The 15582-nt window shown below is 46.6% G+C and overlaps 1 protein-coding gene, 1 long non-coding RNA gene and 1 other non-coding gene across 20 annotated transcripts in view; all 3 read right to left on the reverse strand.

The window, feature by feature from the left end:
* CHUK (component of inhibitor of nuclear factor kappa B kinase complex) overlaps positions 1-712 on the reverse strand; it is a 79501-nt gene extending 78789 nt beyond the window's left edge. Inside the window, exon 1 of the mRNA XM_077823433.1 lies at positions 532-712. Coding sequence (XP_077679559.1) covers positions 532-654 — 123 coding nt within the window. The 5' untranslated portion in view covers positions 655-712. The remainder of the gene's footprint in view (positions 1-531) is intronic.
* Positions 713-4969: 4257 nt separating this feature from the next.
* LOC144267347 (uncharacterized) lies at positions 4970-15096 on the reverse strand. 18 transcript variants are annotated; one of them, XR_013346601.1, is made up of 9 exons: positions 14992-15096; positions 13747-13829; positions 13412-13465; positions 12354-12412; positions 11308-11417; positions 10410-10528; positions 8069-8177; positions 6744-7772; positions 4970-5551 (listed from the first exon to the last, which is right to left on the reverse strand). It is a non-coding gene; the product is annotated as an uncharacterized LOC144267347 (long non-coding RNA). The 18 variants fall into 18 exon arrangements; XR_013346598.1 differs by having other exon boundaries at positions 11308-11455; XR_013346595.1 differs by having other exon boundaries at positions 11308-12038.
* On the reverse strand, positions 10694-10836 carry LOC144268520 (small nucleolar RNA SNORA12). The gene has a single exon (XR_013346779.1). It is a non-coding gene; the product is annotated as a small nucleolar RNA SNORA12 (small nucleolar RNA).
* Positions 15097-15582: the final 486 nt, after the last annotated feature.

The raw sequence follows: 15582 nt of genomic DNA on the forward strand, positions 1-15582 counted from the left end.
TCACAGAGATCAGAGAGTGTTGGGGAAAGCAGTGAAGAGAACAACATGGAGTTACCGAAATGCCAGAATGAAATTGATGGGGGTAGGGAATTATCAGTGGGGAAAGGGTTATCCAGGGGTCAGTGGGTTTGGTGGAAGGGTTACGCTGGGGGGGGGGGCTGAGAGGGCACTAGATGGTCAGCAGGGACTACCCAGGGGTGGGGGCACTACCCAGGGATCCGTTGGGATTACCCAGTAGTTGGCAGGGGCTACCGGGGATAGGGGTAGCTATGGACTCGGTTGGCCCGGGGGGTCGGGGGGGAGTAGTACCCAGGGGCAGATTACCCGGGCGGGGAGGGGGGGAAGAGGGGTGACCAGATAGTAAGTGTGAAAACCTGGAGAGCGGCAACAGGCTGCCTCTGTAAGACAAAGCCCCTAATGTCGGGACAGCGGCTCACGCGAGGGCCAAGGGGGGGCTACCGGGGCTTCGGCTGACACCCGCGCGGGGAGCAGGGCGGTTACCCCGGGTGGCTATTGGAGGCTCCCCCGCACCTGGTGCTGGTACAGACAGACGTTGCCGAAGCCGCCAGTTCCCAGCCGCTCCCGCATTTCCCAAGGGCCGCAGCTGCCCCCGGGCTGCCCCCGCAGCGCCGCGCCCACCGGGGGCCGCTCCATCCCACGCCAGGGCCCGCAGCAACCCCCCACCAGCCCGGAAACCAGGGCTTCTCCCCAAGCTCGCTGACGTCACTTCCCGCGAGACTCGGGGCGGGGCCGGCGGGTAAAAGCATCACTCGCTCGCCCTCCCTGCTAACGGCTGAGGCGCAGCGCGTGCTGGAGCCACGGCCCCGACCCCACCCGGCTCCCGGGGGAGGGAGCCCCCCTTCACCCCGGGCCCCGCCCCCTCTGACCAGGCCCCCGCCTGGCAAAACAGCAACCCAAATCAGCGACGCAGAAATGCTCCCCGAAAGCCTTGGCAGGGCAGGTTGCAGATTTGGCGTCAAAGCTCTGATGTCACACAGGCTGTGTTGCGTTGAGTACAGGAGCAAAACTGCCCCTGAATTCAAGGGGGCGTAGAGCCACTACATCACGCTCAGGCATAGGGTTGGCAGGATTTGATTTTTATTAGAGACTGTCAAGTTCATCAAAGGCACATAAACCTATGGAAAAATATCTCTAGCACTAATCTTCAAAGATTACAGATGATCAGCAAAGTAAGAAAATGTTACTTAAGTATATTTGGTATATTTTGATATGTGAGTTGGACAATTTGTGTTTTAGAAGTTATAAAGTATTATTTATATTTGTCTGTCATTAAATATTTGTCTGACAACCCCACCCCCATAATTTCCTTCAACTGAAAATTTTAATAAACATCTAAAATTGCTTAAGAATAAACTATGTCTGTCAAAATTATAACAAATAAAAATCAAATTCTGCCAAGCCTACTTATAAACAAATACAATTCCTAGCCAAAAACATTATTAAGGTAGAATTAGGGCTACTCAGATGCATCCCCCACTTTTCAATTTTAAAAGGCATTTTACTATGGAAAATAAAATGTAAACCACAGAGCATTACCTTATACCGAATGTCATACATACCTGATTTTGCATGACTATGTTAACCTCTTCATTTTAAGTACTATGATTTTATTATCTTAAGGTGGCTACGTAGGTAACACATAACTAATTGGAAGCATATGGAATCTTTGCAAACAAATATAAAACTCCAGGCCTCATTCCACAAATGGAGAAGAGAAAGGATGGAGGGTCTTCTGGTTAAAGCACAAGACTGAGAGTCAGGACATTTGTGTTCTATTCTTTCTTCTGCCACCATGCTGCTGCCTGACCTTGCTCAAGTGACTTCACATCTCAGTCCCTCAGTTTCCTCATCTTTAAATACTTATTCCTGTTTTGATTGCTTTATCCTTTTTGGTGATTCTTTGTAAGCGTTACACAAATAAAACTCTTTTCTGCTTAAAAAAAAAAAATTGGAAACAAGGACTTGGCAGCTCTACACATTAGAATCAAGGTTGGTCAAGAAATGTTTACCAATTAAGAGTATGCTTAGGATCATGGGCGGTGGGTGAACCCCGGCATAGACACTGACTCTGTGGGTGCTCCAGGGCTGGAGCATCCACGGAAAAAAATATTACCCACCAACAGCACTGCAGATCAGCTCCTCTGCCTCCCCTGCAGCGCCTTCAACCCATGATCAGCTGTTTAGCAGCCTGCAGGAGGCGCTGGGGGTGGGAGGGGAAGCAGTGGGGTCAGGAGGAGGTGGAGTGAGGGTGGGGCATGCTCAGGAGAGGGGGCAGAATGGGGTGGGAAGAGGCAGAGCAGGGGTGGGAAGGAGCAGGTGCGGAGCCTTGAGGGAAGGGAGGGCTGGGGCACACCCAGGGAAATTAGAAAGTCAGCACCTCTGAACCCTGGGCTCGGGGAAGTTAGTCCCCGGCCCCACCCCTCCCGCCAAAGCCCAGAGCCCCCATGTGGCACCAGTCCCAGGCCACCCGAGTGACCCCCCTCCCTCAGCCCTGGAGTGCCAGGCGGGTGAGCAGGTGACACCTCCTCCCACCCAAGTGCTGGGCAGGAGGGCTGGCGGCATGGCCCCCTCCAGCCACGGAGCACTGAGCAGGTGGCACGCCCCCCACCAATCCCTGGAGTGCAAGCCAGCCCGCATTAGCCCCAGCCTAGGGCCCTGGCAGGAAAAGCCCCCCATATCACAGCACCAGGAAACAGGAAGGGGCCAGGGCGGAGCGTGAGCAGGGCCACGCAAGGCTGTTTGGGGAGCCTCAGCCTTCCCCAGCCTTCAATACCTGCCACCCAAGTTGGGGATGCTGCCTTGTTTGTGGAGAAGCCAGAGATTTTCAGCTGTGCCCTTCAAAGTTTCCAAGATACCACGAGCACTATGGGATTAAAACATCTCAGAGCAGAAAATCAAGGTTCAAAAACCTCAAGGCATGTCTACACTGCAAAATTAGGTTGACCAAAGATGTCAACATACAGCTGCCGCAGTAATTAAAATCACTTTTCTACATCCACACTACACTCCTTGTGTCAGCAGTGCAAGTCCTCATTAGCGGCACTTCCATCGATGCAGAGAACAGTGCACTGTGGGTAGCTCACCATCTGGTGCAGGGTGTTTTGGGAAGGGTTTAAAAAGCCTCATGGGGGCAAACAAGTCATGCAGGGGTGACAAGGAACATGGTTTCAACATCCCATGATGCAGTTTTCTCCATCCCATATTATCATCTGCATCCCATAATGTTTCATGCATCTTTTCAAAAGCCCCACAAACCCGCACATGCACCATCTCTGTGACAAACATGGATCCTGCACTGTTTTTCAATATTGTACTGACCGTTACGAACACAACGTGCCTGGAAGCAGCACATTCTTCTGGACTGGTATTCAAGGGGGGGTCAGAGAGAGCTCTCGGCTCAGGACCGACCCAGAAGGACGTTGCTGTAACCTTCTGTTCTCATGTTCACCACAGACTTTCTACACTGTGTTCCAGACATCTAATAAATCCTTCTGTTTTTTACAACACTGTCTGAGAGTCACTCCTGATTACGGAATTTAGGGGTGCATTGCTCCCTTTGGATGTGCAAGCCTTCTCCAGGAGTCCAATTCAAAAGGATTCACTGAGGGGAGCTCACTGAGTGAAACCAGGGTGCTGAAGGCTCAGAGGTTTGGTCCCAGGAGGCAGTAAAGCCAAGGGGTTTAACCCTCTGAGAATGACCCACAGGGGGGTAACATACTGAAGGGATAATCCTAGGGGCTGTTCCACAGAGCACCGGACCTCTGGATTCTGTCACAGTTGCATTGTTATGCAGGTTTGGGATGACGAGCAGTTGCTGCAGAACTTTCAGATGCACGAGGCCACATTGATGGAATGGTGCATGAAGCTCGCCCCAGCCCTCCAGTGCAGTAACATCAAAATGAGAGCTTCACTCATGGTGGAGAAGCAAGTGGCAATCACTGTGTGAAAGCTGGCTATGCCAGATTGCTACCAATAAGTCAAGAATTAATTTGGAGTTGGGAAATCCACCAGGGGGGTTGATATGATGCAAGTGTGCAAGGCCATTAATCGTGTCCTCTTGACAACATGTAGGACCTTCTGAATGGTTCTGCAGCAATAGGGTTCCCAAATTCCAATGGGGGCAATAGCTGGCATGCATATCCCTATTTTGGCACCAGACCACCTTGCCAAGGAGTACAATCAACAGAAATGGCTACTTTTCTATGGTATTGCAAGCATTGGTGGATCACCAGGGACATTTCACCAACAACAACGCGGGCTGATCAGGGAAGTTGCATGACACACACATCTTTAAAAACAGATAAAGATGTTCAGAAGGATGCAAGCAGGGACTTCCTTTCCAGAGCAGTGGATTACCATTGGGGATATGGAAATGCCAATAGTGATCCTTAGAGACCCAGCCTACCCGTTACTCCCATGGCTCATGAAACCTTACACTAGCCACCTTGACAGCAGCAAGGAGTGCTTCAACTACAGGCTCAGTAGGTGCAGAATAACTGTTGAAGGTGCCTTTGGTCATTTGAATCAGTGCTAGGGCTGTCTACTCATGGGATTGGACTTTCATTAAAAAAATATCCCCAGGCTTATAGCTGTCTGCTGCGTGCTTCATAATACCTGTGAAGCAAAAGGGGAAAGCTTCTGCCAGGGTGGAATATGGAGGTAGAACATCTGGCGGCTGATTTTGAGCAGCCAGATACCAGGGCTGTAAGAAGAGATCGACGGGGAGCATTACAGCTCAGAGAGGCTTTGAAAGACCATTTCCAAAGTGAGCCACTGTAGTGAGTGTTGGTGTAGTGTACTCTATTTGGCATTGTTTTTTAGCACTCCGCTTTGAACCTTATGAGTGCTGTGTGTGTGGTAATAACACATTGCAAATGCACCAATTGCTATTATCGTTGAATGTCAGCCCCAGCTACCATATGTTGTGAACTATTAAAGATGAACTAAGTTTCCGTAAATAGACTTTTATTCCAAACTCATGCAAACAAAAATAACTGTAACTGAATGAAACTATATAAATACAGGGAAAAGAACCTTTGAAGGAGAAAGAACAGTCATTCTCATTTCAAACACAAATATACCAACCATGTCTCTCATAGGTCAGTGTATATTCAGCTCGGATTGCGTGTACTCTCCCTCGGGGTGGAGTGGTAGGGGTACTGCAATGGCCCAGAAATATATGTGGAATGTAGAGGCCGGGAGTGTAGGGAGGTCCCAGAATGCAGTTATCAACAGACTGCAGCGGGAGGCAAGCAAGGGTTACTTGGATCTGAAGGTCTAGAAGAATCTCCAGCATGTCTGTCTGGAGCTTGAGAAGCGCTATCATGACCTGCTGCGTGTGTCATTCCTCTCTGCACTCTCTCTTTCCATTCTGTCCACAAGGGTGCTTCTCCAAGCCCTCTGCTCGATATGTGCAACACTAGAGGCTTGCAGAATCTCTTGGAACATGTCACCCCTCATCCCCTTTCTTCTCATCATCTGAGCTGTTCCAGTGGTGTAGATGAAGGGAGCCTCAAGGCCAAATTTCCAGCTGCAAAAAGCACAGTGCATAGAGGTACTATTTTAAGTGTTTTCACTCTCCTTGCTTGTAACTTGTGTGGATCACTACATGCTCCCTTGGTATTCATCCATGATTAAGGCTGTGAGTCTGTCACGGAGGTCACAGATTCCGTCACTTTCTGTGACCTCCATGACTTCTGCAGCAGCTGGTCCTGGCTCAGGGACTGCCCAAGCTGGCAGCCCCTGGGCCAGCAGCAGCAGTTTGGGTGTGTGGGTGGGGTCTCAGGGTTAGGGGCAGGGGGAGTGCAGGGGGGAGGCGAACTTACCTCGGGGTGCGGGGGCTCCCCAGCTCCCACTGACATGGCCACCCTGAAGCTCCTAGGCAGCAGAGGGGTAGGGGGAGCTGCAGGCCCCGTTCCCGCACCTCCCACTGGCTGCAGTTCCCAACCAATGGGAACTGCGGCAGTTGGTGCTTGTGGGGGAGCAGCAGGACCCCTGCCTCTGCCACCTAGGAGCTGCAGAGATGTGGAGCAAGGTTGGAAGACCCTGCCAGCCCCACCAACTCCCCCTCACCCCCGCCCCAAGCCACCTCCTGTGGTACCCCCGAACCGCCCCTCCATGACTTTTACTAAAAATACCCGTGACTGAAACATAGCCTTAGCCATGATTATGGCCCGGGGTAGGAAAGGGACGATTTGGGACAATAATAGGGGTGAGCACACGGGCATCAGTATATGTCGACAGGGCAACTGAATGGAATACTAGCACCATTTTCTACAGGTGGTGGTAATTTTAGCTGGTATCTCACTCCCAAGGGTAATAGAGGCTGAAAGGGAACAACTCCTGAACAAGTCTGGTTGGAGACTGGATCCGTATGCTGCTAGCCTGTGTGCTGCATTGGTGCCTGCTGATGTAACTGCTCATTGGTGTGAGAAAGTGTCCTACTGCAGTGGAACAAATAAAGCAGTCCTCCCCAGAAACCTTCAAAGACTGCAGACTACCTCCAGAAAAGTTTTCTTGAAATCTCTATGGAAGATTCCCAGGACATCCCGGTGCACATAAATAGACTGTTCCACAGGGCCCCCTTTGCCTAGCTGAATAGGGGAATGAGAGGCACAGAGTGAAATAACCAGTAGAGGCAGAGTTGCTCTCTCTTCTTGCCTGATTAAAAAAGAGTAAATGAACACATGTCCCTGCAACATCAAAACAAACAGCATACTTACCAGAGGTTCCAACCCCTGCATCAGGATCGCCGGTACTGGACAGTAGGGACTTGCTCAACTGCTCCAGCAGTCAGAAAGAGGTCCTGGCTCACTGTGCCACTGGATTCCCCCATTCACCTGTCCTCCAAAACTCCTCCTGCTTGTCGTGACTGCAGGGGCCTCTGATTTTAGCTCCTCCGAAGTATCCACGGGGCTCTTGGTGGTGGTGTCTCCGCCAAGGAAGGCTTGCAGCTCCTTGTAGAAGCAGCATGTCTGCGGTTCCGCACCAGAGTGACAGTTTGCCTCCCTTGCCTTCTGGTACGCCTCCTGCAGCTCCTTGATTTTTACACGGCGCTGCTGCACGTCCCTTTTGTAGCCCTTCTCCCCCATGCCCCAAGTGATCTGGTCATAGATGTCAACGTTTCTACGGATGGATCAGAGCTGTGCCTGCATCGCCTCTTCTCCCCACAGACCGAGGCGAGCCACCACCTGCTGTGCACTCCAGGCAAGAGCACGTCTGCTGCGTGCAGCCAGCATGGTCAGCTGGGCAGTTGCTATGTGAGCTCTCCACACCAACCAAACATGAAATAGAATTTAAAATTTGTGGGGCTTTAAAGGGGGAGGGGCATGTACACGCGCATCTGACTGCCAGGCAGTGGAGTTCTAAAAGGCGACGAGAGCAGTTACGATGGGGCATCATGGGTCACCTCCTGGAAGCCACTAATGTAGACATAAGTAACGCAGTGTCACTGATATTGTGTCAGCCAAACTATGTTGACCTAAGCACTATGCCTCTCGTGAAGGTGGAGTTACTAAGTCAGTGGAGAGGGTGAGTTACATCGGTGGGAGCAACATTTTAGTGTAGATGCTTACAGAATTAGGTCAACATAAGCTGCCTTGCAAACAAAAACTCTGTAGTGTAGACCAGGCCTCAGAGCTGGGCTACCAGAAACCCTGGTGCAGGTGGGGACGAGTTCAAATGGTCGCAACAAACTGGACATCCACTGAAGAATAGGTCTCACTGCCTCTTGAATGAAGTCTATGTCTTGCCTATGAATGCAAAAATATTTCTGCATTAAGACAAAGTTCAAGATCTAACAAACCTGTGTACTGCCTGCACTGCTGTATGGGTCAGAAACCTGGACCCTCCTACAAGCAGACTTGGAGCAGCTAGAGGCATTCTATATGCGCTGTCAGCATCAAATGCTGTGCATAAAATGGTTCAACTTCGAGCGAGATTTGGTCTTCCTCCAATTGCTTGCTCTTCGGCCATGTTGCCAAGAGGGCCAAAAACACCCCAGCTCATTGTGCTCTCAAACTCTTCACTGATGCACCTTGACACCTACCTGACATCACCTGCAGGACTGCCCCAGAGATTCATGGATTTTCAGAATTGAGCCATATCTGGGAACTTCACTCTGCGATGTCTGGTACGATGCCATCATCCAAAACTTCCTGTCAGAATGATTAAGCACTCGGAATAAATTGCCTAGTGAGGTTGTCGGTATCTCCATCATTGGGGATTTTTAAGAGCAGGTTGGACAAACACTTCTCAGGGATGGTCTAAATAATACTTAGTCCTGCCTTGAGTGCAGGGGATTGGACTACTAGATGACCTCTCGAGGTCCCTTCCAGTTCTATGATTCTATGGTCACTCCAGCTGCGCAATGGCCCTCAGTATATTGTGCACATTTGATGATACTGATGATGAATTTATAAAACACTGAAAGGAAGACTTCGCATGTCTGAAATTTGTTACCAACTCACTGGGCCTGTTTTTCAGTACATTCCTAGGCACATATGCACATGAATGCATTGCATGCACACCCCACTTTCTGCATGCACACAGCAAGACAGGCAGCTAGCTTACTCTGCATGTGTGTCAAACCCAATTTGGGTGGCCTCTGTCATGCAGGCCTTCATCATTCACTAGTGCAACGTGGGGCTATAGTACCTTAAATCCATTTGGAAACTAAAGTTGCTTCAGAATAACTAGGGTAACTTGCCAGGAGCTCCTACCACCAGTGTTCTGTGATCTACACCAGCTGCTTATTGGCCACTGGGTGGAGTTTCAGTTGTCTGTTTTGGCCTGTAAAGCTCTTGATGGCCTGAGGCTTGCCTGCCTGAGATGCCTTTGCCCTTTTGAGCTGCTGACACAAGATCAATGGAAGTGCTCAGAGTACAGCCTCCTTGGTTTACTAGAGAGGATGCTGCTGGTAGGACAGGGCCCTCAACTTAGAAATTCATTTTCTTGACTGAAACTGTCTGAATATGCTCACCATTAGTACATGGTGAAAAGCATTTGGAGAATGCGGAGTTTGTAAAGAAGTTGTGGTGTTAGGGGATCTGCAGGATGCAAGGAGAGAGGAAGTTCATCTCATGCTGATGTCTGGTTTTGTCCACAGCAAGGCAGTTGGTCTGGCTAATGCTGTTTTTGTCTCAGTTTAGTGGAGTTTTACACAGCCCAGGATGAAGCACCTTTAATTATTTTAGTTTGGTTTCAACATATAAACATAATTTGCACATCCCCACCTGCTGAAAATCAAGCCCTTTCACTTCCCAATGCACAGAGGGTATATTAAACACTTGCATTCCTTTAAATAGTAATACAAACACATCTGTGCCATTGCCGAGACGCTAGCCAGTCAACTCTTCAGGATCATGAGGTAAGATCTGGCCCTTCCTGTACTGAAGGGATGTTAATATTCACCTTGAAAAGCGAGTCTGGTTTTATTCATGGCATCTAGGTCCTTTACAAAGTTAAGTATTTATGTTCCCATTTCCTCACAGGAGCTTTCTCTGAGTCGGGGTGAGAAAAGCCTCAGCTTTGCTTGAAGTCAGGCTTCTCTGTGTAGTGCTGACCAGGCAGCTTGCATGAAGATAAACCAGGGTGTGTCCAAGTTAAAAGAAAAAGCAGGGACTTAATTTTTGGCTTGTGTCTCACTTCTGCTGCAGATGTGATTTCCAAGGAGTAATGGGTCCAAAGGACACAACAAGCTACACTGCTGCTAGTTATTAGTCATTGATCCAACAAGAAGGCCAAGAACTTTCTAAACTCTACCCAGGCAAGTGCACCAAAAAGCCAGTCAGCTGGCATACACTACTACTATTCCACCGGAGCAAATGGAGCTGTACCTGCTCTTCCAGGAACAAATTCAGCTGACCGTGTGCACATGACTGGCACACCAGATGAAGACTTATTTCTTATATCCCCTCACCTCAGACATTTCTGATTCCCCCTGGCTTCTGAGCTTTACTTACAGACACCGTATAGCAGAGAGGTGACTAATCTACAAAACATAAAGGGTGTTTTTATAAATTAAATCGTTAAGAAAAACGCTGAAAAAACTGCACCTACCTTTGGGAAACTCAGGGGTTTTATTTAAATAAAAGGAATAGGAGGTTATACAAGCAATGTTTAACTAAATGCTACACCAAACCATCTACCTACAGCAATTACTGATACAGGGCTTAATGTTCAGAGATGCAGGACACTTGCAGGGCACACTGTCTTCACCTGGATAACTAAGTACTCAGCACCTCTGAAAAAATCAGGCCTACAGTATCTTCTATTACAACAACTGCCTACAGCTTAACTCTGGTCATGTAAAGGATACTTTTCAATGAAATGACAAACCAGAAAGGATTAAGGTTAAATAAATGAGAAGTGAAAATCTTGTTTCATACTTGCGTGATATCCAAGTGCTCTGAGATTTCTAGTAATTCGATCCGTTGTTCTTGCGCTTGTACAATAAAGGACTCTTTAATATCTTCAGGAGCACAAGAGTGAGTGGTACAGGAATCACCTGGAGATGGGAGACACAATAAGAAAAAAGACACAAACCATACTATTCTCCTAGGTAAGACAATAAATCCATCACGGGGGTTTGTACACCCCTCAGTACTACTTGTCATCATGTGCGACAGATGATCACCTGTCTCTACAGACTTAAACTTATGAGGCAGGTCCGCCTTGTAGGAGCTGGAAGAATAACTGAAAACTGAAAGTTCTGGAAAAGTTTTCATGACTGTCCTTCTCCTTTATACTCTTTGTGGTAGGTTGAGGCCGCTCTGACACTGTCACAGATCCGCCAGGCAGAAAACCACCACAATGCACCCTTCCATAATCAATTCAGCAGAAACTGGTCACTGAGCATCCATGTTTGTGGACACTGACCAAAAAGATTTACACATGTTACAGCACACACTTTTAAGCTTTCCTTCCTATCTCAGTAGCCCAAACAGAGAGGAAAGCCTCCTGGATTATATGAAGCCCCTCTGGTCTTTATCAGTTGAAGACAATAAACATTCCTGTCTATTGTCACTGTCCTTCAACAAAATCAGCTCTCTGCACTTGCTGTAACAGGAAAAATTAGCATGTTCAAGTGGCCATTTAAGTGATCACAGGTTTTACTTTTGTCCTGTTCCCTATCTGCTGGTTGGGAATTTTTATCTACCATGTGGGATGCCAAGAAGGAAAAAAAAAAGAGAGAGAGGAGTTTGCCTATGCTTAGGTTTAAATGTGACCTGTTCCCTTTCAAGGCAGTTGAGGTTGCATTCTTCCACTGATGTGCTATAACCCTACCTGCAACTGTAGGTGCGGACTCTGGTAATTTCTTTCAGAAGACACTTGTTTACTTCTTCCACCACCTCTGCAAAGAGTTCAACCACTGACTGGTAATGCCCACCAAATGCCTAGGCAAAATCCAGACATGATCTGTTGACTAGCCACCCTTAGCAAGGAAGGAAGGAAGCACGAGAACATAACAAGAGGTCAGAAAATATATAAGCAGCTATTCACAGCAAACTAACGCAGACCTTGCCATGATAATTCCCGCCTGAACACAAAATACATTGAGTGACTTTCATGGCTAACCAGGCCCACAGTTGCAAGATTCAAAATACAAAAGCCACGAAACCTCCCATGCCCTATCTGAGAGGAGATTTTGTAGCAGTCTGTCAATTATCAGCTGACTTAAAAAAGCGTAAGGAACTGCAAAAAATTACTTTGAATGCAGGTGAGTTGGGCTTTAGCCAGTATGGCAATGAATGGGATTTATGGATAGGATGCAGCCTGAAAGAAAATCCACTTGGGAATTTATGGTTGGATATAAAGAAAACAATGAATTAATTTGATCCTATAATAGTTCATATTCAGCTCAAAATTTGGATTATATTCCACAGCAACAGTAGTTTTAGGCAAGTGTAATAGACTCCTACTAACACTGTTTAAATCACAGTAGGTCACTGAATTGCAGTTGCACAACACACAGTCATGAGATGGTGAAGGTGTTTGGTTCGCTTTTTTCACAGCATCTTTCAGAATTAGGAAAAAAGGCCACTGAGTCCCATGTTTCTCCTTCCCATTTATTTAAAAATTATGTTAATTTACTACAAGAAAAATAAAAAACTGGAAGATGTTAAAACATGCAAAAACAAAATCTCATTTAAAAAAAGCAGTAAAAGGTACAAAAAGTGACAACACTGTACATACCTGTTATATCACTTACTACACTAAAGCTCTTCAAAACAATATTTACTAGTTTAGAGATTATCCCATTTTACACTCCCACTTGAGAGTAACGTGTTTATTAAATATGATAAATGTCTATTGCAACATATCACAACTACCTTGGCTCCAACGCAAAAATCAATATTCTTTCATCACCAGTCTCAAAATATAAACATGTCTGAAAAACAAAGGCATCAGTAACACGTTAATCAGTCTCAAATGCAAGTCCATATACATTCTTAATTTTATTATAAATCAATACTGTTTTATTACTTATTTGTAATCCTGTATCAGCTAGGAGCCCCTGTCATGGACCAGGACCTTATTGGGCTAGGCACTGTACAAACACAGAACACACTTTTCCTATTAAGCTACATACATCATTCTCAAGAAACAAAAATTAGAAACACTTCACCCAAAAATACTGATGCCAACTGATAAAGAACACAAGTTTTCCCATTTAAGGGAATCTGAAGAAAGTACTTATCAAAATATTTTTAAAAAGTATTAATAAAACAAACCAGACTTCAAGTTGATGTGTTATAATGAAATATGCATTTCTATTTGAAAATAAATATTTATTTTCTCATATGTGTAGGAGCAAGATTTACAGTATCTTTCAGCTATTAATTTTTTCACTCTTAAATGCTTGGGGTTGTAAATGAAGTGACAGGTAACAACACTTGTTATTTAACTCACTTTTAAAAAAAAAATATAACTTACAAAATCTTTACAAGTAAAGACACCCTTCCTTTCATCCACTTTAACTCAGAAATGGCTGGGTTTTATGAAAAATAGTTACCTTTGTATGAACTGCCACTCAGAAACCAAAAATCAATTTTGGTAAAGTAATCCAAGTTCTACATTACGATTAATATAGAATGAGAGTGGGAGCCAAAGGCCAGAACTCCTGGGTTCTATTTCTGGCTCTGCCACTAACTAAGGCCCGGTCTACACTTAAAATTAAGGCTGTGAAAAATCCACACCCCTGAATGCCATAGTTACTCCAACTTAAACCCCAGTGAAGATGCACATATTGTTTCTTGGGGAGGTGGTATTCTTATGACAACAGAAAAACCCCTTTCATCAGTGTAGGCTGCATCTACACTATGGGATTATGCCAGCATAGCTACAGCGCCACAGCTATGTCCGTGCAGTCTCCATAGTGTAAACATACTCTCAGTGAGTGACCTTGAGCAAGTCACTGCATCTCTTTGCTTCAGTTTCCCACCTGCAAATATGAGAATAAGACATAGCTGTAGTACTAACTTTAAAGAGGTTGTGAGACTTAATATTTGTTCAATATCTTAAAGATGGGAAGCACTATGCACATGTTAAGCATTGTGCTTCTAATTCACATTAGATTTAGAGGAGTCTAATAAAATAAGCATTTGGCTTAATTTAACACTGTTGTAGACCAGGAATTTTTTCACTTGCCAGTGGTAGCCACGATACAGTGACACACTCCTAATCTCATAGACCACGATGCAGAAGCAGAAAGATAAATCTTACATCAAATTCTCCATTTTTCTCTTGTACAGCTTGCACAATGTTGAACAACATTAAATTTTTCTTCAACATCCCCAAAGGCCAGTCTAGGAGAGAAATAAAGTAGAAATAAAGACAAGATGACGCCATAATGAGTTTGTGCATCTATAATTTTTGAATTGGTAATATTAAATATTGTGACCCCATCTTGCTTACAACCAAGGATTCACACACTCAATTCACCCATGTGGCTGGGGAAAATCCTGCCCAAAATGTCACTACTGTCTAAATGCTGATTAACTCAAACAGACGCACTTTCCCAGAACAGAAGTCCTAAGAGACAGACCGCCTGAAACCTCTGAGGATCAGGAAAAAACAAGTGCTGCCTCATGTAATGTACATCTCCCCAAAATAGACAACATTTTTCTACAATCATGTCAACTTTATTACATAATATCATGTAATTAAAACTTATATTGAAACGCACACACACAAGGGGCAGAGTTAGGATTACATGAGTAGCCATAACGAGCATATCTTGAATGTTAGGTGTTTAAACCATGGAATATTAATGTTCTCTTTACAATTTTTTCTGAAACGTCCGACATTTCTGGTTTTAAATAAACAGAAAAAAGTGTGTGATGCCCATGGAAGCCTCACCATTTGGGCTACAAGATATGGAGCCCTTTAGCTCAGTCCTTACTCACCTTCAGGCTTAGTACAGTCTAAGTCACACCCCATCCCAAATGGTGATTAAAACCACTAAAAAAATATACGACACTGGCACAGTGCAACTTTCTGTTAAGAGGTATTAAAAAACAAAACATTGCAAAAGCGTTTTATTTACGGAAATCAAATTGGAAGTACTTCGGCATCTTCGGAACCGTGTCATTACTTCTCCAGTTACGCTAGCTGACAGCAATAACAAGGTTGAATATGCAACACGGTTTCCATTATGAAGCCTGTTTTCTAACAACTTCCTCCTGAAGACCTCTCCTTTGGCACGGAGAGTCTCCCTGCCGGCCCGGCTATTACAGCTACAAGAAAACGGGGGAAAGCGCCAGAGCGTATCAGGACAGGACCGTGCGGCTCGGGAGCAGCCAGCACAACCGGCCCGGGGCGCCAGCAGGGCGGCCCTAGCGGGGGGTGGAACAGCTCGATCGGCGCCCCGCCCGGGGCAGGGCTGAAAGCAGCGGGCGCTCAGACCGAAATAGCCGCAGCCCCGCCGAGCCCGGCTCCGCCCGCACCCTCCGCCGAGCGCGGACATACCAGAACCGGCCCCTCGCGCGCAGCACGATGACATCGGAGCGACCCGGCCCCCTTCCCCGGAACCAACAACCCTGACCACCCCGTGCATCACTCACACCCTTCCCCTGATTCATAGCCCGGCTTGCCGTGTGCGTCAGCTAAACCCTTCCCCTGCAGAACACACAGTCCTGATCGCTGTGTGCGTCACCCAAACCCTTCCCCCTGGAACCAGCTCCAAAACACCAGCCCACTCACCTCAGGCCGGGCATAGCCAAGTCAATTGTTTATGGTCAAGGTCCAGCTTCCAGAGAAAATAATTAAAAAAAATATTGATAATAATTAGTAAATACAAAGATTTCAAGGTCCTTTTAAAAGCATCTGGCGGTGCAGATTTGGCACCTATTGGCTACCCTGGCTGCAGCCATTACTGGACTAAAACCTTCCCCCCACAGCCTCTGGAATCAACATCCTTGTGACCGTGCCCGCATCAGCCCAGCCCTTCCCTACGGCCACACTCACCATACACGTCAACCGCACCACTCCTCCGGCACTGAATTCACAGCTCCATAGGACTGTTCCTGAGTGCGTGTATGTGTGCGTGTCGCTGACACC

Source organism: Eretmochelys imbricata, chromosome 7 (genome assembly GCF_965152235.1).
Source record: "Eretmochelys imbricata isolate rEreImb1 chromosome 7, rEreImb1.hap1, whole genome shotgun sequence".
NCBI classification, from domain to species: domain Eukaryota; kingdom Metazoa; phylum Chordata; order Testudines; family Cheloniidae; genus Eretmochelys; species Eretmochelys imbricata.